General features: G+C 60.5%; 2 protein-coding genes and 1 long non-coding RNA gene across 3 annotated transcripts; 2 read left to right on the top strand and 1 right to left on the bottom strand.

The window, feature by feature from the left end:
* Positions 1–1,418: 1,418 nt before the first annotated feature.
* LOC119107606 (uncharacterized) lies at positions 1,419–5,190 on the top strand. Its single transcript, XR_005095244.1, has 3 exons — positions 1,419–1,594; positions 1,872–2,014; positions 5,155–5,190. It is a non-coding gene; the product is annotated as an uncharacterized LOC119107606 (long non-coding RNA).
* A 1,533-nt stretch (positions 5,191–6,723) lies between these two features.
* LOC119107605 (MICAL C-terminal-like protein) lies at positions 6,724–10,070 on the top strand. Its single transcript, XM_037231107.1, has 4 exons — positions 6,724–6,760; positions 7,275–7,445; positions 7,824–7,938; positions 9,559–10,070. Exons 2-4 carry the CDS (start codon positions 7,301–7,303, stop codon positions 9,641–9,643), a joined length of 345 nt encoding a protein of 114 aa, XP_037087002.1. The 5' UTR covers positions 6,724–6,760; positions 7,275–7,300; the 3' UTR covers positions 9,644–10,070.
* A 1,607-nt stretch (positions 10,071–11,677) lies between these two features.
* LOC119108071 (tyrosine-protein kinase transmembrane receptor Ror2) lies at positions 11,678–22,103 on the bottom strand (the record flags this gene model as incomplete). The annotated part of the gene is made up of 12 exons (XM_037231651.1): positions 11,678–12,784; positions 13,084–13,242; positions 13,652–13,884; positions 14,353–14,595; positions 14,957–15,072; positions 15,731–15,870; positions 17,135–17,334; positions 17,868–18,039; positions 19,983–20,009; positions 20,248–20,375; positions 21,326–21,460; positions 22,088–22,103. Coding segments are annotated over 12 exons (2,463 nt in total), but the record flags the coding sequence as incomplete, so codon positions are not given.
* Between the last annotated feature and the right edge of the window lie 6 nt (positions 22,104–22,109).

Genomic DNA, 22,109 nt, shown 5'->3' with positions numbered 1-22,109 from the left:
GGCGGCGCGTGCGCCGAGCGTGCCAACCTGGCCACGCTCAGCGACTTCGAGGACGTGCCCGACCTGCCTGAGGACTCGCCCAGCGAGCCGGCCGCGCCGCCCGCGCGCGATGAGCTCGACGAGCTGGATTTCGCCGACAACAGTGCCAGCGGCGAGGAGGGCGGCGGCGCGGCCGCCGAACCACTGCCGCCGATCAGAAACCTCGGTCACTGTGAGTACGTGTTCCCGGAGGAGATGGCGGCCGGCACCGGTGGCGTCGGCCCGGCGCTGTCGTCCGCACCGCCGGTGTCGGAGCCGGAGCTGAAGCCGGAGCTGAAGCCGGAGCTGAGGCCGGAGCTGAGGCCGGAGCTGAAGCCGGAGTCGGAGCCAGTGCCAGTGTTACCTGCCGTCGCTGGACGGGAGGAGCGGCGGGAGCCTCGCCGGCGGCTGACCGACACGAGCAGCAGGGCTGAGACGAAGACGACCGTGCGTCCGGGCGCCGCCACAGCCGCTGCCGTCGTCGCCAGGAGCGCGGCCAAGGCGCCGGAGCGGCAGCAGGAGAAGAGGCGCTCGGCAGCCGAGGCGCTGGCCGAGAGCAAGTCCAAGTACATCAAGAGCTCGGGCGATACCAAGGCGGCGGCGGCGGCCACGAAGCCTGCCACGGCCGTCAGTACGGCGGCCACCGGCGCTGCCACAAACCGAAGACGGGAGGGAAGCAGGTCGTCGTCGGGCGTCGGCGCTCAGAAGCCCACCAAAGACAGCAGCGTCGCCGGCAAGGTGGTGACGTACAGGAACCGTGCAGTGACGAAGAACGGGCCCGAGCGGAACTCGATGCCGGCGGGCTGGCGGCCGGCCCCCGGCTGGCGGCGGCGGCGGCCCTGAACCGGGCGCAACCGGCGAGCGGCGGGCGGCGGCCGCTCTCCGTCGGGCCCGCCACCACCGCCGTCGGTCTGACGCGCGTGCCGGCGGCGACTACGGCGACCCCGCCGCGCGCCCCCGCGCCGCCCGCTCACGCCGGCATCCGTGTGTCGCCGATCGTCGAGCAGGCGAGCGCGCGCTTGCTGCTGCAGCGCAGCCCCACCGACTCGGCGATCGTGGTGGGGCAGCGGCCGGCCGGCGCGCGCGCCCAGCAGGGCAGCGTAGTGCGTGACCTGGTGCTGAGTCGCGTCAAGTCGCCCGACCGGCAGCTGCGTAAGCGGCTCTCATCGCCTGCGCTGGCCAGCCGCGCGCCGCCGCCGCCGCCGCCGCTGACGGCGCCGCCCGAGACGCCGCCGGCGCCGCGGCGGCGCCCGTCGGCCGGCGCCGCGCTGCCGGCCGGCCCGCCGGCCCAAGCCGCCGCGCGACCCGGCCGCCGCGCTGGCGCTGTTCTCGCCGACGTCGCCGCCGGCGCGGCCGGGCGCGCTGCGCGCGGCGCTCAGCCGCAGCACGCCGAGCGTGCTGGAGCGGGCGGCGGTGGCGGCGTCGGACGCGGCCAGCCCCGACCTCTCGAGCAGCCGCTCACTGTCGCGTAGCCCCGAGCGGCCCGGGCCCGAGGGACGCTCGGACACGGGCAGCGCCGGCCACGACACCAAGAAGAAGCGCGAGCGGCGCAAGAGCATCATCCAGGCCATCTCGGGTGAGCTGGGCTGCCCGAGCGCTGGGGCTTGGTATCGGTGAATGGTTTTCATACCTCGTCATCTAAATGTATGGTGGCAACTTGTAGACCGGTAACTATTATCTAAGCTATCATGAAGGAAGGCACGGTCAGCTATTGTCACAAAGTTGCTGACCGCACATATTGCATATTCCCCGTGACGGGATATTTTTGCGTAGGAGCCACGAGCGCGGTCACTGCGTTTCTGGTTGTGATCTCGCTGCAAGCGGTGACAAAGCGCGCGCGCCGCCGCCGGCAGACATCTTCAAATCGGGGGACAAGAAGGAGAAGCCGTCCAGCCCGCCGCCCGAGCGCGTGCTGTCGGCCAGCCCGCCGCGAACGCCGTTCGTCAAGGCCAACTCTGTCCGGGACAAGCTCGGCCTCCGGCTGAAGAAGGTCAAGGTCAGTGGTGTGGACGCCGCGCCCGATGGCTGACGTCCACTGTGGTGCCGGCGCCGTGGCCGATGGATGACGTCACACCGCGGCCGTGGCTGGCGCGTGTTGTGCGTTAGGTCAGTCACGGCAAGGGTGCGTCCGCGAACACAAGCGTGTGTGCGTTGTGCGTGTTTGCGATGTCCACTTGAACACAGAGCATCGGCTTGCGCGGCGGTGATGTCTTGACTGCCGTCGGTCATGCTCTTCCGATTGCACCAGGCCAGACACGGGGCTAGAGCTGACACTTTTGAGGCAGTAAGTGTGTGCAACTCCCAGGGTTAAAGAGCCCGCATGCCATAACTGGGCATTGCGGGCTACAATGCGGTTTTAGCGTGATTTCTGTAGGCATAATTTACAAACTTGCGTTTTTCCGTCACAAAGATACGTTGATATAACTACCTAGCCACGTTGGTAACAAATGCTGAAGAGAAAGAAGTTTTTTTGTACTAGAAATAGTGAAATGTGAAGTTATGTTTATTTTAGAGTTCCCCGGTCATGCGATGAGTCATTTTAAGCAAATGATCCATGGCACATCCTATAGCTTCAAGAACAGGCTACCATGGCTAAGAACTTTGCTACCTACATTAAGCTATGAAAACTGAACTACGTATTTGGAGAGGATGCAGTGCCCACGCGAGCAGTATAGCTTACAGTTCAGTTAGGGTCTACATAGGGTTTGCCCAACCACCAATTGCCACCCAACGCCTGGAGTGAACTGAAAGCATGACCCTGCATTGAATAATAAAATATGAGTGCCAAATTCATGACAGCTACCACCAATTCAGTCATCTTTATCTCAGACCGTATCTGCTAACTATGCAACTTATATATAGCAGAACTTTCTGCTGTATGTATACGCTGTTCCGGTATTGAGCCACGAGGAAAACACCAAGTGCCAAATAATGTATCCAGTTTCGAAGCAGAAGCATTCAGGGACGGGTTCGGTGCACGGAGGTTGGCAAGGCTAGCCAGTGTTCCAGCTGTTCAAGGCGTTTGGGGAAGGCTCTTTTTTGGCTACTCCAGCTTGGTGGGCAATTATTCTACAGTCGCTGGGCAGCTTGGCGACAGTCTTCGCCATATATTGTGGAAAATGGGAGTCCGCCGGCCGGTAGTCGAACCCGCGGCTCTGGAATGTCGATCCAGCATGCAAACCGCTACACCGCCAGGGTCCAATGAATGGCACCGATGTTCTGCACTATTGGGTGAGTAATTTGTTCTAACCGCCACCCATTAACGGGCGGCTAGGAGCGCTCCTCTCACTATCCCAGGAGCACAGCGAACCTCGCGCTAGTACCACAAATACTAAGCAAGTCGTGGCACTGTCTGCTAAGAGGTGGAAAGTAAAACACAAAATGAAATGACGAGGTTTCAAAGCTCAACAGCAGGTTATGTTAGTCCCTAGAGAAATAAGCACGGAAGGTGAAATAGTGGCCGTAGCCAATGCAATGGCTAGAGGCAGCATGCGACCGGCCGCATATGCCCGCCCAGGAAGGTGATTCACACGGTATTTAGTAATAGAACATTCGAGCGGGCCTGGAAAGACAGTTTTCTGGTCCGATTATAAAACAGTATAATATTGCTATGCTGGAAAGCAGCAAGCGAATTCTGTCCCTCAAAGCTGGAAGCCGAGATACAGTCTTCCATGAGCACTAACATCCCCAGCTCGGAAGAAACAATAAACTGTTCAACGACCTTGAAGGCACGTTCAGAGACGACCACGTGGCGTGTGGCACGAAGCCCGTCTTGCTAGTCACGTGTGGATGAACAACCAGCTGTTCATGTGCAAAGTATGAAGTCATTCATAGCGCCCTCGACTTCACCAAATTGCCATGTGTGTTGCCGTGAGTCGGTTTTTGGCTCACCATGTGGCATGAAGCTGCTTCGTTGATACTGGGATTGGTTAGTGTTCCATTTACACCTATAATGAAGGCATTTGTTGTATAAACCACAGCACGAATAGAACTGTTTTTGTAGTGACAGCTGAGCCTCGGTACTGGACGCGGGCGAGGGGCAGGGCAATTATCCATCATTCAGATACTCCTGTTATCAAATTGGAAAGATCATACGGTGGTGCTATTGATCAGGGATAGTGCTATCTGGATTTTTTTCCATGGCATGTGTTCTTGTTTGGGGCTCTCCATTTTTTAGTGTCTTTTTCTTGCTGAAGCTGAAAACTTGACTTGTTGGGGCACCTGTGGGCTTTGGATGACCCTTGTTTATGGTGGGCACCTTCTACCTTTCTCTTCTAACCTTACCTTACCTTGCCTTATATATTGGACTTATCAGTCATCACATAAGCCCAGGTGAATATAAAGCTGGTCATATTTGCACCTACTAATACTGGTTTCAGTTAAGTTATCTTCCTTATAAGGTCTGGAATGTGGCTCCTTTCAAAGCCTTCTGTCCAGGGCTTCTGAAGGATTAAGAAGATTTTGTCTCAAGTCATGAGCCAAGGGGATGTTTGTCTGAGCCCAATAGGCCTTCATGCCCTGGTCCTTTCATAGGCACTGCCAAATGATGCAGCACCCCAGGCCTTGAAACAAAGAAAACGTAACAGGTTTTCTCAGTTGGTTTGTAAAAAGACATATCTGAAGGATTCATATTATTATATTTGTAGTTTCATGTTTGCAGATGAAAATGTTAGTAAATTTGCAGCAGCCCTTGTTTTAGGCTCATCAGTATGATGAGGTTGTATGCACCTTGAGTGAAACAGGCTTATCAGTGTTGGCCATGAAAATACAGCTAAAGGATTGTACGTTTTGAGTTTCTTATGGAGTTAGTTTGCCACTAATAGTATTTGGCAGAGTTTCTGTACCTGGATTGATAAGCTTGGCATTCCTATGTTTTTTGTGGAAATTGCTCTGCAGGGTGGGGAAGATTGGAATTGTGTGTGGGGTATTCAAAATGTCAAAAGGAAGAGCTGTAGCCTCTACTTTCAGTGAAAGTTCTGTCTAGCTCTGGAAACGGTTTCGTGAATGTTTATTAATCACGTGATCCCGCCGTCGTCGGCCCTATTTCCCACGTGATCCCGCCGTCGTCGGCCTTATTTCCCACGTGACCCCGCCGTCGTCGGCGGGCACCACTGTGACGTGCCGTACGTCGTCCAGGACCGGAAGTCGGATGGCGGTGGTGCGGCGGCGGCGACTTCGGGAGCCGGAGGAGGGACGGACGCCCGGCCCGGACCCGGCCGTCACGCAGAGCCCAGGTCTGTCGCCCGCGCCGGCGCCCGCTGTGACGGGGGGGGGGGGGGCGGGGATGGTTGGGGTAGACGCGCAGGGTGCCGCGCCTATGGCACATAGGATGGATCTCCTTACAGGCTGACCAGTAGTATTTGGATTCTGTTAGGCACCTTAATGTATGTCAAAAACGTGGACATTCGGTTAAATAATGCTGTTTGGAGCGTGGTGGTCGTGTTTTATGCGCGCCTTAACTCTTGAATTAGAATACCTTTCGTTAATGAGATAGTGGAGAGCTAAAGTGAGTGGAGCACGTCATTCGTTTGTTTGGCTAATAGTTCACGTTATTGATCTGGCTAAATGTCCTATCTTCTGATGAGATGCTACAGTCAAGGATCGCTGAGAATGTCTGGGAGCCTCGTCTGGCTTCCTTAGTGCCTGCCAAAATGCCGCAATATCTTGGGTCATCCGTCTGCCCGGCCCGCCTCTGACGAAGGTGTTTGTCCGCCGGGCCAGACTCGTCGCTCGGACTGCTCGCAGACAGCGAGGGGTGAACGTCCGCCTCAGGGCACACGCTCAGCCGCCGCCTCAAGACCGAGCCGCGCCGGCCAAACACGCCGAGATGCGCGCGGTACGCACCCAGCCGCCGGAGCAACGGGGCCGACGGGCCGGCCAGAGCTCCTGGCTGAATGCGTGCTGGACATGGAATTGGCGGTGTGTGGTCTAAGTGACTGTTCCAGAACGGCTGGATCGACCTCTGCCCCGCAGCCAGTTCACTGACCCTCCCCCACCCCCTGACGCCGTCTGACGAGGCCGAGTCGGCTGTGGTCGAGCCCTGACAGCTGACCTGGACTGACCTCTGCGCCGCCAGCCAGTCAGTGACCCTCCCCACCCCCTGACGCCGCCTGACGAGGCTGGGTCGGCTGTGGTCGGGCCGCGACAGCTGGCCTGGACTGACCTCCGCCCCGCCAGCCAGTCACTGACCCTCCCCACCCCCTGACGCCACCTGACGAGGCTGGGTCGGCTGTGGTCGGGCCGCGACAGCTGGCCTGGACTGACCTCCGCCCCGCCAGCCAGCCACTGACCCTCCCCCACCCCCTGACGCCACCTGACGAGGCCGAGTCGGCTGTGGTCGAGCCCTGACAGCTGACCTGGCCTGACCTCTGCCCCGCCAGCCAGCCACTGACCCTCCCCCACCCCCCTGACGCCGTCTGACGCGGCCGAGTCGGCTGTGGTCGAGCCCTGACAGCTGACCTGGCCTGACCTCTGCCCCGCCAGCCAGCCACTGACCCTCCCCCACCCCCTGACGCCGCCTGACGCGGCCGAGTCGGCTGTGGTCGAGCCTCGACAGCTGCTGCCGCGCCGCCGGCGGGCGGTGATTGTCCCGAGCCCCGCCCTGACGGTGGTGACGTGTGCGTGGCAGGCTGCAGCGGGGCGCAGGAGCTGCAGCGCGAGCTGGACGAGGTGGAGGTGCGCCAGCGCGACCTGGAGCGGCGCGGCGTGGCCGTCGAGAAGGCCATCAGGGGAGAGGGGCAGGGTGAGTACCCGGCTTCTCTGCTCCTGCTGTCCTCTGTTGGGCGGGCCTAGTCTTGCCGCTGATGGCTGCATGAACCCACTTAACTGCTTAGTTGCGATCGGTTTTTACAATCGTAGCGTTGCGGCAGGGTGTGCTGCTTGCAAACGTGCATGCATCATTGCAATATACTTGCATTGTCATGACGCCGCCGAGAGCGTAGAATTGGTGACTATGGAACACGTCTGAAGCGAAATGGATGCTTTCTAGTAAGTCTAGCTAGACGCAGTTTGTGTGTGACGCCCAGTGACTAATGGCCTGCACTCCGAAGAGTGAACGGAGCGGCGGGCGCCTCTGAGCAGGTTGGGCGGCCATAGTCGGTGAACAGACTTGGATCTTTGTTGTTGGCACCGCGCCTGGGTGACCCGCGTGCCGCCCCACCCCTCACTAACCTGGCGTGCCAGCCTCGGTGGCCTGCGTGCCGCCGGCCGGTCCGCGTGTGCGCGTGCGGTGTCACTAACGCGCGGCGCGCGCGCAGCCGCCGGAGACGACGAGGCGGCCCTGATGCACGAGTGGTTCGACCTGGTGCACGAGCGCAGTCTGTTGGTGCGGCGCGACCAGCTGCTGCAGCTGCAGGTGCGCGAGCTCGAGCTGGAGGACCGCCACGACCGACTGCAGCTGGAGCTGCGCGAGCGCATGGCGACGCGCGGTAAGGAGGCGGCCCGCGGCCCACGGCGGGCCGGCGGGCTGGAGGCCGGAGCGCGCTCGTCGCGGCAGCGGCGTGGGGGCGCTGCCGCGTCTGGTTACAGATTGGCTGCGGGTGGCGCGGCGATGAACGTTGTGTCGGACGCAGCTAACAGGTCGAGCGGACGTTCAGAACGCACCTGCCTTTCAGTCGCGCACTGTTGCTGGTAGTCTGCGGTTCTCTGGTGATGGTCGCACGTAACAGTGTGGTGCGTGCGCGCGTGTGTCGCGCACCGCTCCGCACCTCGGCAGGCCGGTGCGTGACCCAGTAGCGCTGTGTGCTGCTCCCGCGCCGGGCCTGAGCGGCGCGGCGGCGCGCTGACCCGTCCCCTCCGGCCGGCAGACTCGCAGAAAACGCCCGGCGACATTGACCGCGAGCGCGAAGTGGTGACGGCGCTGCTGGAGATCGCCGAGCAGCGGCGCGCCCTGCGCCGCGCGATGGACGACGAGCAGGAGAGGTACGCGGCGGCGACCGACCGGCGCCAGTGGCAGCTGGTGACGCGGGCCCGCGGGCCCTGCCGCCGCCGCCGCCGCCGCCCAGCGCCGCTTGCGATGTCGAGGCGCGCGCTGGCCGCCCGCGTGCTGCTGGCGCTGACCGCCGTGCTGGCGCTGCACTGGCTGCGCCTTTTCGAGCCCTGGACCTTTGAGCTGTTTGTGTGAAGGGTGGTGGGGGGCAGTGCGGGTGGTGACGACGCGGTTGTTGTTTGTCTGTGATAAGGCTCTTTGTGTGGGGGCTGGGGAAGCGGGTGGGAGAGAGCGTGGTGACGCATTTTCCCGTGGCAGAGCTGTTTGTCTGAGGGATGGGGGTAGGGAGTGTGGATGATGACGACGCTTGTTCGTTGGCAGAGATGTTTGAGGGGTGGTGGGAGGGTGCTGACTTGCGCGAGTATTTGGCATGTGGCACGTGTTGATGTGCTGATTTTTGTTGAGGCATTACATGCTTACGACTTCTGAATGTTTTTGTTGCTGTTTTTTGGCAGATTTATGTTATCTTAGGTATCATGGCTTTGGAAGCTGCTGTGTCATGACAGTGTGATCTGCTGGTTGGGCTAACGGGGATCCCTGGCCCCTCCTGTATTTCGATGACGTATGACAGTGACATCTCCCATTCAGAATTGTTGTCAAGTTTTTTTTTTCTCAGACGTAGCAGCTGTTATCATACACTTGCCTTCCAGCCCTCTGCTTTTCCAGAAATTTTGTATTGCGCTAGATATTGTCTAGTCTTGCAGCCTGCTAGGAGATGTACCTGATGGCCCGATGTTTTCGGCACATCAAATTAGGAAATGAATTATATTTTTCTGGGAGGAAAATGTGGTAGTTGGTATTACATGCGCATCGATGAGAAGCTGTGGTTGTTTTGGGGTCCGTCATTTTATTTTTTGTAGAATGCTGTTAGATACTTGTCCTTTTCTCTGGCGGCCAGCCACATCAGTCAGGAATGGCCAGTTTCATTGTTTGCAGATTTATTGTATTGCCATGATTGAACTAGCGCAGCTTGTCCGTGGTCTCGAAGTCCATTGCAACATGGCGGAGCGAGCAAAGCCTGTGATCCATTTGCTGACGAAAACCGAGATATAAAGCTTCTCGTTATTGACTAATATGCTGAGGTGCGCCAGTGCATTAACCCTGAAATTCATACAGATGCATTTCGCAAACGGATTGTGGATTAACTAACGGCAACATTGTACATACGGTTAAACGCAATTACGTAATTTCGCAAGGGCTGCCGTATTTTCGACATTGGAGCCTGCATCCTGCCTTGTTACGTGTGAGGTAGTCGTTTGTATGAGCCGATTGACTGGGCGTCAGGGGTCCGCGATTGTGGCGTGTCCCAGCTGACCCCCGCCCGGGCAGCGTCCGTTTCCCGTAACCCGCATCCTCGCCAGGACGTCTGCCCCGCCGGCGTGACGGGAGCGGCCCTGACAGCGGTGGCGGGTGTGCTAACGGCGACCCTCCGCAGGCGGCGGCGGCGCCCATTGGTCGTAACGCCCGCTGCCTGTACTAAGCTTGGCGGGCGTGGCGGCAGCGACGGCGGCGGCGGCGGGCGCGGTCTGACGCCGCACTAACGCCTGTTGCAGACTGCGCGCCGAGTGCGAGTCGGCCGAGAGTCGGCGCCTGCCGCTGGCCGCCTCGGCCGCCGGACCGGCCGAGTCCACCGTGTAGTGCGCCGGACCGGACCGGACCGCGCCGCGCCGGACAGGACCGCCGGCGACGGGACGGACCCGGCGACGCCGACAGACGGACGGACTGACGAACTGACAGCTGGTGGACGCCACGCGCGCGCCGGTGGCGGCGGGCAGAGCGAGCCCCTCTCCAGAGCAGTGGACACGCTGGACCCGGATTGCAAGTTGCAATACGCTGCGCCGGACTGACTAGCTGGTGGAGGTGCTACCTGACCGACTACCGCAGCTACCGTCTTAGATGGTATATATATATTGACCGAGCTGCAGTGTCTGAAAGCCCGACTTGTGTTATTTTCCCACCTAGGCGAGGTAGGTCATTTGCCTGCACCCGCCACTTCTGTTTGATTTCGGTCGGCAGGCGAGCTGTGCTCGTCGGATGTCTGCTGCCGCCGGCAGACGCGAGGGAGTGCGTGTTATTTCGCGGCCGTCCCCAGCCGCCCCTGACGCGGCGGCTGGGGGCAGGCGCCGTTACCGTGGACAGCTTTAACCGGCCGTTGGAGGGGGCGCGCGGCGGCGGCTCTGCGCGTCCAGGTGAAGCGGCGCCGACCTTGCGGCCGGCGTCGTCGCGTTGTGTGGCGCCGCCGTGTCGTGTGAATGTGGCGCGCGCCGCCAAGGCTGCCGTGTGCCGACACGGCAGCGCCTGCGCGACCTTTGCTTGACGTACTCGATGTAGGAAGTTTGTTTTCTAGCATGGCACCGGCCGACTTGGGAGCGGACGCGTGTCTGCGGCGGGCAGCTCCGACGGTTCGTCTCTCCGGTGTTAGCGGCGGCTGCCTCCTGCGCCGCCGCCGCCGCCGCCGGGTTTTTAACGCGTGGTGATATTTATTTGAATAGTGAGACGCGCAATCATACTCTGAACAACGACGGCCGATATTGCCGGCAGTTGTGGCGCTGCCGCCGGGATTTCAGTGCCTTGGTCGGCCGCCGCCTGGTCGCCCGGCCCGCGCGCCGCCGGCGCCGGGCCCTCCGGCCGCGGCCGCCTGACCGGGCGGCTGCCGCTTGCCGTTCTGCTAGTCGCTTTGATCACTCGCAACGATCGTGTGGGGCAGCGTACGGTCGGTCCCTCTGTCTCAAACGCTTACTTTTTGCCGCCTTTTGTAATGAATATTAACGTACTCCACTGGCGTTTCTCTGGGTGGCTGGCGGAGCTGAAGGACTTCGGAAGGACGGCCTCGGCCTTGTGGTCGGCACTGGGGAGCTGACGCCGGCACGGACAGGCTGCAGCTGCCTGGTCCGGAGGCGCACGCGAGGTGCAGGACATTGAGCACACCTTGCGGTGACCGAGCCGCGTCGGTTACGCGCGGCCTTCTCGTCCGGCGTAAGAAAGCGCGACGTAGTCAGCATGTATATTTGGCGAGTAGTTATCACAAGGTGAGTGCCGGGCTCGGTGCGTGACTGGTCGCTACACAGCTAGGGGTACACCGACTACGGACGAGCGATCGTGACTAGGGGGTCGGGCGCGGCGCGAGCGGCCCGGGCGGCGGCCGACGACTCGTCCGCGCCCTCCGGCCGCGGGGGCCGCGGACCCAGTCGGCAGTACGAAGAGCATATGCAGTGAGTGGGGGCGGCACCAGAGACCGGCGGGTCTCCCGCCGGCTCATGTACGAAACCGTGCATGCAAAGCCGGGGCGGATACAAAAGTGTAAAACGGGAAGGATCCACGTCGATCGATGGCACGAAAATCGGCCGAAAAATTGAAGCGGGTCGAAAGCAACGTCGTCGCCCTGCGGCCCGTGAAGACTTCCTGCACAGAACTGACGCTTCGCGACGGGCGGCGCGACACGTACCTGTCTACACGCTATTGCCACAAGTACACGCAAAGCCAGGTCGCTCCATATGACCCGCACCGACCACGCGTCGGTGGGGTACACACGCGCACACATCGGCAACATACGCCGAACGAGACTAGACAGCTAAGCACCCTGGAGAAGCAACAGAGGCTACGTTCGCCGCACGAGATTATGCCCTCTCCTACATTCGCTACCACGGCGGCAGGGCGCGTGTGAACGCAACTGAGTAGCAGCGCGGGACACCCACCGCCGATGAGAAGACCGCTCGACGGCACGGTCGAAATAAGACGGCTCTGAGGGGCCGCGCGCCGGCTGAGGGAGCAGCCGCGCGCGACCATAGAGCTTGAGACGCGGCCTGGCCGAGCCGGCGCCGCCGCCGGTCCCCGCCCCAACCCAGAGCGGATCGGACCCAGACTATCCACCCGCGCGGGGCGACCTCACCGTCGGCTGGAGGTGGACGGGCTGCCGATGCTCGGGGCGCGGCTGGTGTAGGCGCTGTTGGCGGCCGTCGTGTAGCCGTACACGCCCATCTGCTGGTCCAGCCGGTCCTGGAACTCGAGCAGCCGCTCCACGATGGCGGCGAACGACGGCCGCTTTTCCGCCTCCGTCGCCCAGCAGTGCTGCATCAGCTGGTGGATGGTGCGCGGCGTGTTCTCGGGTCGCTTCAGCCGGTTGCCCTCCTTCAGGTGGCGCACCACCTCCTCGTGCGACATGCCGAAGTAGGGCTGAAGCGCGAACGAGAAGATCTCCCAGAGCACGACGCCGAACGCCCACACGTCCGACTGCAGGGTGTACTTGTTGTAGAGGATGCTCTCCAGCGGCATCCAGCGCACGGGGATTGCGTCGTGCTCGTCGCCTCGGAAGTAGTTTGAGCAGATCTTCTGCGAGAGCCCGAAGTCGGCGATCTTGACCACCATCTGCTCGTTGATGAGGCAGTTGCGGCAGGCCAGGTCGCGGTGCACGAACTGCCGCTCGGCCAGGTACTGCATGCCGCTGGCGATCTGCTGGGCGATCATGGTCATGTCCAGGTGGCTCAGCGTCGAGTCGCTGAAGATCTCGCCCGTCTCGTGCTTGATGATGACGTTCTTGGGCGACGCCTGGCGCAGGTACTCGTTCAGGTCGCCCTGGTTCATGAACTCGAACAGCAGGCAGAGCGGTCGGCCGACGGCGCACACCGCCAGCAGCCGCACGATGTTTGGGTGGTCGAAGCCGGCCAGCAGGCGCGCCTCGCGCTCCAAGTCGCGCTCCATGTCCTCCGACGCGTCCTCTTTCAGCATCTTGACGGCCACCATGGTGAAGTCCTCGCCCTCTACCAGGTCCGGCGCCTTCGCCTGCCAGGGAAGCTCGGCGTCAAAGCAGTCGGAAAGCGATACTCATAAGCCGCTTGGAAGGACGGTGGGATGGCTACCCTTCAGGGACACAATGCAAAACACATTGACCCAACAAACGCGCGCGGTTCTGTGGAACTTCCCAGCCGACGTCTAAGACGCCTGAGCCACCGCCGTCACCAGCCTACATTTCTGCTCTCCCACGGCTTGCCGCCTCAACATCCCGCCCCGCGCTAGCTCCAGCAAGAAAGCTGTCCAGCTGCCGCCTCCGCACCTCCCACAGTCCGGACGCCAGGGCTCACCTGAAAAACGCGACCGAACGCGCCCTGGCCCAGGTCGCGCACGTAGATGATGTCGTTGCGCGCGTACTCGAGCGGCTCAAGGCTAGCCGGCAGCAGCGGCGCGTGCTGGTGGTAGCTGGTGTTGGACGGCAGCTTGGTCAGGTCGATCGCCTCCGCCTCCTGAGAGCGGACGCCGGGCCGTGTCAGGCACGGCACGCGGGGCGAGGGCCAGGAGGCAGGCCAGATACCATACACAGCCAGAATGTGTGACGAGTGAGCACAATCCGCGTCCACCGGGGCATCAGGCTGAGTGATGGCCGTAGGGTAGGTCCGGCTTTGTGGCGATCTAGATCGGAAAACAAGCAAAAAAGGGCACCTGGGTGCTATTCGATACGGCACAGGCAGGCTTCAATACATTGGAGAACAGCCATTGCGTATGTATTGGTGTGGTAACGGCGCACCGCGCTGTTACCACAGCAGCAGGAGCGGCAACAGAACGCGCCGTTACCAAAGCTGCGGCACTAGCGCACCGCGCCGCCCTAACCCCCTACCACCGAGCGGTGCCCCCTCCCATCGTCGCCAGCCTCACCTTGCGCTGGGCGGCGCGGCGACGCGCCCGCCGACAGCGGCAGCAGCCGTACACGGCCATGGCCGCCATGATGACGGCCGTGACGCTGGCCACGGCCAGCACCAGCAGGAAGACCGGGTCCATCGGCAGAGGGAAGCCGTCGGCGGCGTCCCCCGCCGGCGCCGCCGCCGACACGGCCGAGTCGCGCTCCCAGGCGGCGGCCGGGTCATCGGCGTATAGCGTACTGTTGTCCGCTGAGGGGAAGGCCGGGCGGAGGTCAGTTGCGGTGTACAGTGGACTGTTGTCCGTTGAGGAGAGCGATGACAGTTAGGTGGACTGTGCAATGTGAGCCTTTGCTCGCTGCGGCCGAGGATGTAGCTCCAGTATCAGAGCCAACGCCAGTGACGTGCCATGACCGCCAAAAACACTGCTCGGCAACGCCCATAGCATCCATGTGATCATTGCCGGCAGTCCAGTACCAGCATTCACGTTAGCGATGTAGTCATAGTCATTTATTAGAATCCTTTCAGCCGGTGGTCAGTACGAATCTTGTCAACGTGACCGCGTAATACTGTAAAATACAAGACAAAACATCATACAATTGACCAGTTGAAATAGCTCCACTACCAACGCCTATGCAGCTCCGCGCCAGCGAAGCACCGAGCGCCTCGGCCACCAGCAGCGCCCCAGCGCCACCGGAGCGGCGGCGGCGGCGCGCTCACCGCATCGCTCGACGCCGCAGTGCTGCCAGCGGACGGCCGGGTCGGTGGTGTAGCACCAGGGCTGCGGCTCCTGGCCGCCGGCGTTGCGGCAGTAGTTCTCGGCGCCGGCCAGCTCCGGGAACAGGCCCACCGGGGTGCTGTGCTCGTGCGGGTGCTGCGCGTCCCAGCGCTGGCACAGGATGCCCTCGGCCGTCGAGTTGACCCGGCCCTGGTAGTAGCGGCCGCGGCCCCGCACGCAGTCGTCTGCCGACACGCACGCGCGCGCGCGGGCTGCTAGTGACGGGAGCTGGGGGCTGGATGGATACCATCCCGCGGTGGTCACCGCGGCGAGAGGGCGGCCACAGGCCTCGTCAAACATGACACGCGCTTGACAAACGCCCTGGCTGCCAACATCACCTGGACGTATGAAATGCCTTGATGAATCATCTCGTCCCAGTAAGTGTCACTACACACTTCACATTACATTAGCACCATCCTCCCCCCGCCCGCCCCGGGCGGTGGGGGACGGTGGTACTCACAGGTGACGAGTGCGGTGAGCATGGCAGTGAGGCCGGCGTACGAGCAGCGCTGGCGGTGCCCCCCCTCCCCGGGCGGCGGTACTCACAGGTGACGAGCGAGGTGAGCATGACGGTCAGGCCGGCGTACGAGCAGCGGTGGCGCGCGCCGTCCCCATGCTCCGGCAGCTGCTCGCAGGTCGGCAGCGCCAGGTGGCTGGGCACCCTGGAACGGCGCGGCGCACGGCACGTCGGCGCTGGGCGACGCACGGGTGCTATGTAGGGAGAGCACGGACCAAACGGAACAACGGGACACGTGCCATAAGTTAACGTTCCAAAGGAAACGTTCCACATGGTGTAAGCACACACGGCGGTGTTGCAAGATCAGACCAAGATAAATTCACCGGTTCTGAAAATAACAAAGTTATTGCAAAGCGCACTAAATATGTAACACAGGGTAAGCTATTTGTGTGAAGACAATTTACGGGAATGCTCCACATTTGAAGATATTGAAGCAATCGTCAAATGTGTGAAATAGGCTCACTTCTGACTATGACCTTATTTCACCTACAGCTCGCTCATTGGTATCCTTCAAATGGGAGTGCTCCGCATTCGTATGGGGTTTAAACTGAAACAGACATCCTAAACATCATTCCGTGCAGTTCACGGTCCTGCCTTTCTTGAGGTCCGAACCCCTCTATTTTCTGAGCTGCACACCCGCGAAAACTTGTAGACTATTTCGAGGACACTGTTTCAAGGTCACCTAACGCGAATGATGGGAGATTCCCCCCAAGTGATAAGAAAACCCAAAACTTTACAAATGTTTTCCCAGCAGTTAATACATGGTAGCATGCCCGAGTCGCCCGGACGCCGCCGCCACGCACCTGGAGTCTTTGACGAGCAGCCACTCCTTGGCGCAGAAGAGCTCGCGCACAGCCAGGCAGTCCTCCCGGCAGGGCGGCAGTGCCGCCTGTGTGCCGTTGGACTGGCTGCACTGCGGGAATGCTACACTGCAGAGCAGCGTCTGGGAAGCGGCGAGCGTCACGTCAGACGTCCGGCACCCTACACGAGCGTCACGTCAGACATCTATCACTCCACACGAGCGTCACGTCAGACGCCCGGCACTCCACACGAGCGTCAGGGTCAGACGTCCGGCACTCCACACGAGCGTCACGTCAGACGTCCGTCACCCTACACGAGCGTCACGTCAGACGTCCGGTCACCCTACACGAGCGTCACGTCAGACATCCGCCGCTTCACACGAGCGTCACGTCAGACATCCGGCGCTTCACACGAGCGTCACGTCAGACATCTGTCACTTCACACGAGCGTCACGTCAGACATCTGTCACTTCACACGAGCGTCACGTCAGACATCTGTCATTCCACACGAGCGTCACGTCAGACATCTGTCACTTCACACGAGAGTCATGCCAGAAATCCAGCAATCCACACGAGCGTCACGTCAGACATCCGTCACTCCACACGAGCGTCACGTCAGACATCTGTCACTCCACACGAGCGTCACGTCAGACATCTGTCACTTCACACGAGCGTCACGTCAGACATCTGTCACTCCACACGAGCGTCACGTCAGACCTCCGTCACCCTAAATGAGCGTCACGTCAGACATCTGTCACTCCACACGGGCGTCACGTCAGACATATGTCACTCCACACGAGAGTCACGCCAGAAATCCAGCAATCCACACGAGCGTCACGTCAGACATCCGTCACTCCACACGAGCGTCACGTCAGACATCAGGCACTCCACACGAGCGTCACGTCAGACATCAGGCACTCCACACAAGCTACACGTCAAACATCCGCCACTCCACACGAGCGTCATGACAGACATCTGTCACTCCACACGAGCTTAGTGTCACACATCCGGCACTCTACAAATCCGTCACTTTCCACAAGCGTTATGTCAGACGTCCGTTGCTCCATACAAGTGTCACGTCAGACAATCGTCACTCCACGCCAGCTTGGATGGGGCCGAATCCGACCATCAAAGAAACTGCATAGCACACTCGGCCGGGCTTCATAGCAGCGCACAGCTCATAGCACTGCATAGTACTCCGAACGGCCGGGGTTCGCATTACGAATGAAGAAACAAAGGCAAAGACAAAGAGACAAACCGCCTCTTGATCCCCCCCCCCCCCCCCCCGCAGAGCAGGTTGGCACACGCCGCACAGGTCAACCAGGTGTTTCCGCCCTCGGCCTAACTCCAGAGCAGGTTGGCCCACGCTGCAGAGGTCGACCCAGATGTCCCCGCCCCTTGACCCACCTCCAGAGCAGGCCGACACACGTCGCTGAGGTCGTCGGCGTGGTGGAGGAGCTGCTGGCGGACGGCGCGCTCATGGTCGAACGTGTCGCCACCCTGGTAGGTGGTGTTGTACCAGACGAACGGCGCCGCGCTCAGGTGGTGCCGACACACCTCGCCCACGTAGGGCGCGCAGTAGCCCAGCGGCGAAGAGCCGTCGTACCCTGCGACGCGGCGCCGGTCAGTCGGACGGCGCGCCGGACCCACGGGCGCACGGCGTCCGTCAGCGCGCACCGCTGACGGGGAGGCCGCACCTCTGGTAAAAGCGTGATGATACATACACAAATGTATCGCCTCCGTCCTCCCTGATAATACAGCAAGCTGTGTTGAGAGCTACATGTTGCAAGTATTAGTCACCAACGTGAGATTCTGAACGCACTGTGTGTAATTTGTTCATTTATTTTATGAACTGGCCCACCAATCTTTCAAGGAAAACGTGGCCTTGGTAAATCTGCCTTCCACGACCTCTCCAAGACCCCGCAGAACATCGTGGTCCGGAACAACGTCTTCTACGGCCTTGGACGAGTGGTTTGATAACACACAGGGTTGTTATCACCATGCAGATGATACCTAAAACATGGCCAAACGAACCCTGCCCCTCTGCCAATCCCCACACAACAGACTTCGCAACGCGTTTGTATATCCTCCTCTCATGAGCTCAGCAGGCGGAGGCGCGGAGAGCAGACGCTGCGCTGACCTGTGCGTGGGACGCCGCGCACGCTAACGGCCACGACGGCGGCGGCCGCGCGTGGACGCCCCACCACCTGGTTGGCGCCCTGGCAGATGTACTCGCTGGAGGCGGCCGGCCGCACAAACAGCTCCGACCGCACGAACCGCGCAAACGGCGGGTAAGTCGGCTGCGACACCACCTGAGGCGTGGACGACAGTCAGACGGGGTACGGGTACGGGTGCGGGGGACGTCGGCTGCGACACCACCTGAGCCGTGGACGACAGTCAGACGGGGTACGGGTACGGGTACGGGGGACGTCCGCTGCGACACCACCTGAGCCGTGGGCGACAGCCAGACGGGGTACGGGTACGGGTGCGGGGGACGTTGGCCGCGACACCACCTGAGGCGTGGACGACAGTCAGACGGGGTACGGGTACGGGTGCGGGGGACGTCGGCTGCGACACCGCCTGAGGCGTGGACGACAGTCAGACGGGGTACGGGTACGGGTGCGGGGGACGTCGGCTGCGACACCACCTGAGCCGTGGGCGACAGTCAGACGGGGTACGGGTACGGGTGCGGGGTGGGGTGGGAGGAGGGGGGCAGTCGGTGTGACAGCAAGTATCAGACGGGGAGCTGTGCCGGGGATGGACCGTCAAAGAGCGACATTGGTAGGAAACAAACATGCAGCAGGACACAGGAGTGTGATTGCAGCGGTGTTGGTCGTGGTTAGATGGGCTATACTTCACGTTTAGTGCATGAAAATCTGCTGGACAGCGCGCTTCGAGTTCACCAAATCCAGGGTCATGCTGTCATGTTAAGTCTTAACACGCGCCCAGGTGGCCAGTTGAATACCCTTCGCTAAGGTGGGGATCAATTCGACTCCACTGAGACCGTAAAAACTGACTGAGCTAGAGACACCAAATTCAACTGTGTGTTGATTTGTACGTGAACTCGCTTAATTCAAGGTTTTACATTCCTAGGTCATGATCTCCGGGCCAAATAACGTCAAAAAGGGTCGAACTAAAGGTTGGTCCCTAAAGTGCCCCCAGAACCTGAACATCTGTTCTAAGCAAAGGTCCATGTTCATTTCAGATCAATGATCTTGCTTGACCATTTGGAGGTCATGGCGACCAAAATAAAACAAAACTGCTTTGAGTTTTGCATCTGAATTAAAGCGACGATTACGCTAGGCAGCATGTTCCTAAAAACAGAGTGTTGAACCGGGTCACTCTAGGTCGGTGACCTATTCTGACCTTTAACGAGTCGATAGAAGATGTATAATGCGGTTCCTTTTGTCACTGAGTTCGAAATAAGCACCAAAAACAGCCCGATACAGCAAACCCTATCTTAGTAAAACAGGTTCGTTTTGACCTTGGTCTGACCTTAATATCTGACCCTAGGTCAATGGAATGTTGATTCAACTGTAGAGTTGCATAATAAAGTATTTCAGAGATGCACAGCTTTGTCTAACATTCTGTTGTTGGATAAAATTGAGTGATTCTCTAGAAATTGAACTCGCTGAATCCATGGCCTGACTTCGACCTACTGTAGGTCACCGACCTTGGAAGGTACATCTAAATTGCTGATATCAAACGATCCGCTATTGAATTTTCTATACCTAGGCAAATTTTGACGCCGCTGCACCGCGCCGTTCAGAAACCATTTCAGAAAAAACCTTCGGGGGGTCAATTCGACCGCCGCCCCCCGCCCGAGCGCGAGTTAAGACATTTTTAACACCTTTACTATCAGACTGTACGGGAAGCATCCCAATAAAAATTTACATGGTATCTTCATGGCCTACTGGCACGAAAAATTTGTCTTTCTCACAGTTCAGCCCAGTAACTTCCCTGCTGCTGTAAATATAAAGACAAAAGAGCCATTGAAAAAACTGCAAACTTGTACGACACTAAAGCGGCCAGCATATTCAAAGTAGAAAAAAGGCTTCAAATGAGGAACATAATGCAAACACACACCTCTTCCCGCAGAAGCAACGACGAAAATATTTGGTCAAAACACTTTGCAAATGGGCTGATACGGAAAGACAATCGGGAAAACTTATACAAGCAACAGCACCAAACACACCCAACATAAGGCCCGGACAAGAACGAGGATAATCCAAACGATAAAACATGTGTCACTCACCTCAGCCTGCCAACTGGACTTCCGCAGCTGGAAAATACAACGACTTAATAAAACAGCAAGCACCACACACTGCACAGCGGAGGAGTAAGATGCTGCCAACACACACCGTGTCAAACTGGGTTCTTTCAAGCACCGACGGCAGTGACGTGCACAGTGCTTCATAACGCCGCGATGTGAAGCTTCAGGAAAGCCACCTCACTCCAACCCAAAGATGCGTGCACACCGACCCGAACAGCGCGGCCCCGGCTCCGTTCGCTCGCCTCACCGGTTCGCCCCTGTAGAGCCAGGTGACCTCCGGTAGGGGGTCGCCGCCCAGGTCACAGCCCAGGGTCACCAGTGCGCCGCTGGGCACGGCCTCGGTCACAGTACGGGTCTGCAGCACCTGCACCGGCACTGAAACGACGGACACGGCACCATACAGCGCCGGCCCAGCCCCACAGGCCGGCTGGGACCGGGGACCGGACCGCCGGCTCTGCCTGGGACCGGGGGACCAGGACGCCGGCTCTGGCTGGGTCTGGGGGACCAGACCGCCGGCTCTGGCTGGGACCGGGGGACCGGGCCGCCCGCTCTGGCTGGGACCGGGGACTGGGCCGCCCGCTCTGGCTGGGACCGGGGCACTGGGCCGCCCGCTCTGGCTGGGACCGGGGCACTGGGCCGCCCACTCTGGCTGGGACCGGGAGACGGGATCACCGGCTCTGGCTGGGACCGGGGGACCGGGCCGCCCATTCTGCCTGGGACCCGGGGACCGGGCCGCCCGCTTTGGCTGGGTCCGGGAGACGGGACCGCCAGTCCTGGCTGGGACCGGGAACCCGGCCGCTGGATCTGAACGGGGGCCGGCCACGGGGTCTGAGACCATCGCCTCGGCACATCGTGCGATGGCATCACTTATTCTTACGACACACATCACGGTGACATCGTGCGCTCGCCGCGAGTACACCGGGACAGTCGAACCCAATTACATGACACATTATTCAGCCCGCTTATGACGGGCGTCGCCTATGGCGTGGTGCCGGCAGCAGGCTGCGCTGCGCGACTGCCGCTGGCCGGCTATCCACCTCTGACGGCCACCTGGGCCAACGCAACCCGCTCCTGACGGCCACCTGGGCCACGGCCACCCATCTCTGACGGCCATCTGGGCCACGACCACCCACACCTGACGGCCACCTGGGCCACGGCCACCCACCTCTGACGACCACCTGGGCCATGACCACCCACCCCTGGCGGCTACACGGGCCATGGCCACCCACCTCTAGCGGCTACCTGGGCCTTGGCCACCCACCTCTGACGGCCACCTGGGCCATGGCCACCCACCCCTGGTGGCTACCTGGGCCATGGCCACCCACCTCTGACGGCCACCTGGGCCACGGCCTTCTGCACGCCGAGCGAGCTCCAGACGCGGCACCGGTAGCGGCCCTCGTCCTGCTTGGTCACCTTGAGCACCGTCAGCCGGCCGTCCTCGCCCGTGACGTGGTTCTCCGCTGCGGGGGCCGCGGCCCGGGTCAGGCACGGCGAGGCGTCCGCAGCGAGGGCAGCGGGCCGGCGGTGGTCACCAGGTACAGCGCCACCGCACGGCGGAGGGACGGACGGAGGGAGAGGGGGTGATATAGGATGCTGTTGGCATATGGAGGGTTCGACCGGTTCCATCACCTGCTGCATTATAAAGCATAGCATGGAAGGTACACACAACGGGCATGAAAAACGGCCACGAGCGCAACGTATAGGGATTACGTTCTGACATTCCCCATGCTGATATTTGACATCTAAAAATGCACACATCACATGGAGGGACACAATAGCACCGACATGTGTGAAGGCGATAATTTCGGGATCGGCTTTGAAGCAGCAGGTTCCAAGACGATGAAAATGCTAAAACCACCCACGAAATTAGCTGCAACTTCTTAGCCCCAAGGCCGCGACCCAAAATTGCATCATCTTCGATGTTTTCATAAGCATATGCATTGGCGTCTGTGGAACCGAAAATCTGGCTCTCGAAACATGCGATCCTTCCCCCTTTCCTCCCCCCTATCATTCCCCAAGAGCTCTGTCGGACTGAGGCCGCAGCAGGACTCAGTGACGGGCCGTCAGCCGCCGTCTGCCCCATGTACCCTTCTCGTCGAGCGGGCGGAA

The sequence above is a fragment of the Pollicipes pollicipes genome, unplaced genomic scaffold, assembly GCF_011947565.3.
Source record: "Pollicipes pollicipes isolate AB1234 unplaced genomic scaffold, Ppol_2.1 Scaffold_6686;HRSCAF=7923_pilon_pilon_pilon, whole genome shotgun sequence".
NCBI lineage: Eukaryota > Metazoa > Arthropoda > Thecostraca > Pollicipedomorpha > Pollicipedidae > Pollicipes > Pollicipes pollicipes.
This window is presented reverse-complemented; position numbering and strand designations above follow the sequence as displayed.